Source organism: Phragmites australis, chromosome 1, assembly GCF_958298935.1.
Source record: "Phragmites australis chromosome 1, lpPhrAust1.1, whole genome shotgun sequence".
NCBI lineage: Eukaryota > Viridiplantae > Streptophyta > Magnoliopsida > Poales > Poaceae > Phragmites > Phragmites australis.
The window spans coordinates 33,919,673-33,925,981 of NC_084921.1; the positions used below are offsets into that span (position 1 = coordinate 33,919,673).

The following is a 6,309-nucleotide window of genomic DNA, read 5'->3' on the forward strand; positions in this document are numbered from 1 at the left end:
TAAAAGAAACTTCCAATTAATAAATATATAATAAATATATGGTAACATCGTATCCTCGTCATCACAAAATGCTCCAAGGATATCCATGCCATCGTATGTCCAACCATTTTAATTACACGACCAGTCCCCAGACCGATCTATCAACGCAAGCATATGCTTCCACTTGTTCTTTGGCGATCCTTCCTGCGTAAGAGATTGAAAAAAAAAATCCACTATGTAGTATGTACAGCTAGCTAGGATCTAGCAGGTATACGTAAGACCGCAAGAGCGCGCGCGGTTTCTTGATCTAGTTAAGGCTCTTCTCTGACACCGGTCACTGACCGATCGGTCTCGCCGGAGTCAGATTGCGACGGCTTGGAGAAGGAGAGCACGAGCTCCTTCATGTCGGTGCTGGAGGAGCGGAAGTGCGCGAGGATCTTGCTGAACTTGGGCTTCCGCCGCGTGATGGCGATGGAGACGTCGTTGGGGAAGAGGTCCCTGAGCACGAAGGCATGGAACACGGTGGTGACCAGCAGGCCGGCCACGGTCACGGTGGAGATGCCCGAGAGCCCGATGGAGAGCGCCCGCGTCAGCATGTTGGTCACCTCCGCCGCGTACGTGATCGTCGCGATCGACGCGCCGGTCATCGGGAACGTGTACGCCCACCACGCCAGCGAGAACCGGAACCCCCTGAAGAAGTTGATCCGCACTGCCTGATCCATCAAAGTATTCAACGGTCAGAACCGCGCCAACAGCAGAAAGATACGTACGTGGACGCATGACGCACCGTTCGTTCGTACGTACGTACCAGTGACATGTAGAGGAAGAGCGCGATGAAGTAGGCGATCCTGGCGCCGGTATCGAAGTTGCCGTTGATCTTGGCCCAGGCCATGGACGCGACGCTGGGGGCGGCGACGAAGAGGAAGAAGACCGGGTGGAGCTCCTTGGGGAGCGTCACGTTGGTGGGGAGCCGCTGGTAGAGCGTGACGAAGAGGACCATGTAGTGCGCGAGCCCGACGGCGAAGAAGAAGATGGGGCCCTCGCGGAGGCCCATCTTGGCGCCGAGCAGCGCGCCGACAAAGTTGCCGACGATGGAGAGGTGATTGGACGGGTTGGCAACCTTGGACAGTCGCTGCTGCCCCCCGGACATCCACTGCCCGTAGATCTTGAGCTCCAGGCAGAAGATGGGCGCCATCAGCGCGTACCACACGCCGTGGTGCATCTCGGCCACCAGCCGCGGCGCGCCCAGCACCAGAAACAGGCACGCGATCCACGGCGCGAAGAAGAAGTTGGCGCGGACCGGGTGGTAGAACTCGCGCCGCACTGCCTCGAAGTAGAAGACGACCTTAAGCAGGTAGATGCTGGACACGAGCACCATCAGCGCCAGCGCGACGTACCACAGCACGTGGTTCACCACGGGGCTCACGTGCAGGAACGCTGTCGGCGGCGCCAACGCCAGTGTCTTCCACAGGATTGCCTGGCTGCTCACCCCGAGGCACATCCCGAACGCGCTGATCGGGAACCGCAGCAAGAATGGCCACTTCTCGTCTTTCGGCAGCACTGGCACCTCCGTCGCCTGCACAACACGAAAGCTTGGATATTTCAGTCCAGTCCAAAGCGTACGAAATCAACAACCGACAGATCAATGACCAGTACCAGCGTTGTGCTTGAAGTAATCGATTGCTTACCCGGAGAGTGTCGAGCTCGGGACCTTCCAAGGCGTCGAAGTACCGGTCGGCGGCGGGTACCTGGTCGGTCTCCTCCTCGGAGATCTTCGACTCCGGCGACGCGGCGTCGATAGGCTCCTGCGGCCGGCCGCGCAGGTTGGACAGCTGCCGCTCGAGGCGGCCGGAGAAGGTCTTGAATGGGTCGAACCGCTTGTCGCGCGTGTTGTCGCACCGCCGCGCCTCGTCGACGTTCTTGGACGTGTGCAGGATGGGCTGCGAGTGAAACCGCGTCTGCTTCAGCAGCTGCGGGGAGGGCACCTCCACCTGCTGCTGCTCCGCCTGGTGGACGTCGAACCCGGTCCCGGCCACGGTCGGCGCCACGCGCGACTCGTCGCGGCGCACGGCCGACTCCCTGAACTGGGACAGGTGAAACCCCGACGGCGACGACGGCATGCTGAGCGAGATGGAGTACGGGATCTGCGCGTCGTCGTACGCGTGTCCAGGAGCAGCGGCCCGCGGCGCGCTCGCCGGCGCCGCCGGGATGCTGATGACAATGTCCTTGTTGCCAGTCGTCCCCGAGCCCTGCTGCCCCTCCTTGTCGAGCTCATTCAGGGAGACGGTGGCGTCGGCGCCGACGCAGTCGAAGCCGGCGATGGTCTGCGACGGCACCTGGATCAGGAGCGCCGGGAGGGCTTCCTTCGACGACTGCTTGCTCTGCAATCCGGGCATCTGAACGTCTTTGCTGCTGAACTCCATACCGATCAAGAAGCCTGCACATCCAGATTGCAGAGTATCCCATTAATTACGACGGCACAACTGCATGCAAGTACGAAATCAGGAGGAGAAGAACATCAAGTATCGCAACACTAGATACACCAATTCGGCCGAAGCACGGCCTGGCAATCCCGTACGGCGATGCTAATGGCCATATCGTCTAAAATCCTACTGCTCAGTGCTCACCTTACCTCGACAGCACGACTGGTACGTGCTCACATACCAACGGTTCTGGACTCTCAAAGCAACGAGGAGCAGGGTTCCCTACGCGCCAAGTACCGGCCGGACTCAAATTGCAGCCCGGCTGGGCGCGAGCAGAGCCGATTTATAGGGCACAAGTGGGGGATCTTTGCGGAGCAAATAGGAGAGCAAGAAGGCCACGGTTTTAATTTACCGCATGCGAATATGCGAGCGGTGGGTGCCAGTCGAGCGGCGGAGCACTCCGGCGGCCGGTGACGGCGACGGGATGGCGTTGCTCGCCGCGATCGGCGTGCATCGCGATGGCTCAGCGTGCTGTCAGTCAAAGGCGTCGCCATCGGCCGTAGAAATTTTTTCATTCCACGTTCCTTGTCGAAATTCGACACTCCCTCCTCGGTACTCAAAACGAAAGATCTGCTGGTATTTTGGTCTTGGATGCTACAGCTAAGCGGCAGTAACACAGTGCATGCATTCTTCATTCCAGTAGCGCTCCATTACACTTTTGATTCGGCTGAGCTGCTCTGTTCAGCCGAAACAGAGCAGGCAGGCACAGGCGCGTGGTACGGACGGCGAGCCGTCCAATTTCTTGCGTGTGCCGGGACGGGAAGGACATCAGACGTGACGCGATCCGGACATTCCAGTGGAGGAGTTTCAATTCCAAGAGGTGGCCAGGACCAAGTGGGAGAAAAACGGACTCGTGTAGAACCCCAAACCAAATATCTACGATCACGTACAGCTAATTTGCTGTACACAACTCGACATGACATGCACGTATATGAGATGATCTTTGACTCGACGGTCGCTGCGATTTTGTAACCTTGTCCTCTGTTTCTGGAGTCGCAGTCTCGCAGAATCGCTTAACGCTAGCCAGTAAGCTACATGGGCATGTCGCTATCGAGCAGAGCGACTGACGTTTCCCGTCCACTCCCAGATTACCTACGATCTTGCCTGGACTGGATGCGACCTAGCTATTCATGAGTCATGACGTAGCCTCCTTTTCAGCCGTGCAACAACGAACACCAGACACCGTGCCAATGGCAGCTTCCCTCTAGAATCCAAATTCTGAGAACAGTAAATTTGGGGTTTCAATTTTAGGGACTATCTGTGCATCTTTCGAGTGGAATCTGAAACCACAACAAAAAAACTCTACCGCGAAAACTAAGACAAGAATCCAATGAAAACATGTCACTACCGTGCAAAACTGAACATGTGCTGTTCATTTTTGTTTAAAGAAAAGAACATATGCTGGTACCTTTGGCCTCCGAATCTGTTCGGAGACACTCCACGACGGCCTCAAGGTGTAGTCAAGGCTAAGTGATAAGCAGGGGAAGGGGACGGGACTAGGAGTAGAGCTGTCGAAGCGAAGTGAGAGGAGAAGAAGGCTAGCAACAGCTGACTGGGAATTGCCTGCCACCGAAGAGTGGAAGGAAGCTAGCAGTAGCCAATGAGCCGATGGAGAAGGCTCGTCCAGAGGGTTGAGTATATATAGAGAGGGCAGGGCGTGATTCTTTTTATAAAAAAAAAGAAAAGGAAATTTGGAATTCGACAGAAAAGGTGTCATTCCATTCCATGGGATACAGGGACAGAGTCCTCCTCAGGCTTCTCTGCGTGAGGGTGTGGGGAACATGAAAATTCCACTTAGGAGTCCGCACGGTTTATTAAAACTATTTATTTATGTTAAATTTTATATTAAAATAGTATATAAAAAATTATAAGATATATGAGAGAATTAACAGATAAATAGATATTAGATAAAAAAATAGATGACCAATGGAACGGTGGAAGGTTCGGCTTTCTGCTTTCCCAAATTCTAGTAGGATTGTTAGTAGCAGTACGGGATACGGTACGGAGTACTGGGTGTAGTAGACTACGAAAACCGATGCTACAAAATCGTAGCGCTGATCCTCGTTCTTGCACGAGTCCGTGGTACACCATGGTCGAACCGCTCGTATTTTTTTTAAGAAACCCGTGGGTGTTTATTTTTCTCCGATGCCACGGGATTTCATCCAAGAAAATCGGGCCGGGGTTTCGTGAGCGATGGATGCACGGGCAATAGAATGAAATTCCAAAGTTGGACGGCGAGTGCCGTATGTTGCGTGACCTTTTGTTGCACGGTCATCGATCGCTTTATGACTGGCATGCAGCAGATCATCGACGCTATATAGAGAGAGATGGGAGGTATAAAAAGACGGAGAACTTTTCTTAAGGTGTGATTGGAGATCAAACCTACCTTTGCTTAAATGTTAAGAAACAAGCACTTGGAGATCTTTTCACTTGCATAATATAACTCTTGGAATTTAAATTAATCTAATTTTCTTATTCATTAATTTGTATATATGACCTAATTTGCATGTGTTATGTACGCACATATCCTAATCCTATGTCAAATTGGCAATCAGTTCTGTTAAGGACTGTTCTGAAATGGGTTACATACATATGCTGCCGTTAATCTGAACGCCATAATATATATATATATATATATATATATATATATATATAAGAGAGAGAGAGAGAGAGAGAGAGAGAGAGAGAGAGAGAGAGAGAGAGAGAGAGAGAGAGAGAGAGAGAGTCTAATTCCGCAACCACGAGGACTAAACTAGCTAGCTTTCTTGCTACACCAATTGATTGTTTATTACTTGTTCACAGAATCGGTCACAGAATTTCCAAGATAATAATGCAGGCTGCTAGCTAGATCCCTTTCTTCTCAGTGCGTTTTGAAACCAACTTCCAAAATTTTTCTTGAATATACGGAAGGAATTAAACCATGCATGGTTCGGAAGCCACTTGCACTTGCGTATATACAGTCAGTTCCTAGCTAGCATCTGATCTGAACCAGCTATCTATGTGTCTCCATAAACGCGCCATACTGAGCTATCAGAATCGATGCTACTGATGTATATATTACGTGCGAAATCCGAAATCAGAGTAACTCTCACTTACTCTGTCCTTTTTAGTTTTTTGAACTTTCAGCAAGTAAAGTGTTAATTCAACTTTAGAATATTACATGCGAAATCCGAAATCAAATCAGGTATGTGTGTGTATATATATATATATAGGACTATTTATTCATTTTGAGATTTGTATTGAAGTAGTATGTGAAAAAAACTATAAGGTATGTAAGAGAATTAATGGACCGGATATATATACACACATGTATCTATGCGTATATATATATGTGTATATACGTATACATATATATATACATATATATATACATATATATATACATATACATATATATATACATATATACATATATATATACATATATACATATATATATATACATATATACATATATATATATATCGTGTGTAGCGTACCACGTACCTGCTCGCGGAGCCTGGCGCAGTAGTGCGTGCGTGCGTGCCCGCCCGCCCAAGCTCGGCCGCCGGTTGGGCAACTTGACGTGCGTTGGCGCGGTGCGGCGCTGGCTAGCTAGTGTAGCTCCCTTGGTTATTCCAAGCTCAGGCCTGGCCCCGCGAGAATTCGCTCCCGCTGCGCGCGGGATACAATGCGGGAACGACGACACGTTAACTCTCGACGAAGAATATGCAGGCCGGCCGGCCGGCCGCCGCGCCGGGCCGAGCTGGTGAATGGGGGAGTAAAGGGCCGGGGATAGCAATGCAAGTTGCGCTGCGCTTGCCTGGCGGTAGTGCGTCTCGCACTCTCTGGCCTCGGGAGCGATGAT

At 51.4% G+C, this 6,309-nt stretch overlaps 1 protein-coding gene across 5 annotated transcripts; it reads right to left on the reverse strand.

The window, feature by feature from the left end:
* Positions 1 to 4,064, reverse strand: LOC133916138 (S-type anion channel SLAH2-like). 5 transcript variants are annotated; one of them, XM_062359692.1, is made up of 4 exons: positions 3,871 to 4,064; positions 1,668 to 2,416; positions 788 to 1,555; positions 1 to 692 (listed from the first exon to the last, which is right to left on the reverse strand). In XM_062359692.1, the coding sequence occupies exons 2-4, from the start codon at positions 2,400 to 2,402 to the stop codon at positions 291 to 293; spliced, it is 1,905 nt and encodes a 634-aa protein (XP_062215676.1). In that variant the 5' UTR covers positions 2,403 to 2,416; positions 3,871 to 4,064; the 3' UTR covers positions 1 to 290. The 5 variants fall into 5 exon arrangements, with proteins under 5 accessions (XP_062215676.1, XP_062215650.1, XP_062215684.1 ...); XM_062359666.1 differs by lacking the exon at positions 3,871 to 4,064 and adding an exon at positions 2,521 to 3,105; XM_062359700.1 differs by lacking the exon at positions 3,871 to 4,064 and adding an exon at positions 2,607 to 3,103 and having other exon boundaries at positions 1,668 to 2,462.
* Between the last annotated feature and the right edge of the window lie 2,245 nt (positions 4,065 to 6,309).

Bases quoted from the DNA above. Each gene is read 5' to 3' on its own strand.
- LOC133916138 (XM_062359666.1), bottom strand. From the start codon at position 2,575: ATGGCCATTAGCATCGCCGTACGGGATTGCCAGGCCGTGCTTCGGCCG. The intron at 2,417-2,520 runs GTATCTAGTGTT...CTGGATGTGCAG, and splicing joins CGTGCTTCGGCCGAATTGGT to GCTTCTTGATCGGTATGGAG. The intron at 693-787 runs GTACGTACGTAC...TTGATGGATCAG, and splicing joins TCTTCCTCTACATGTCACTG to GCAGTGCGGATCAACTTCTT.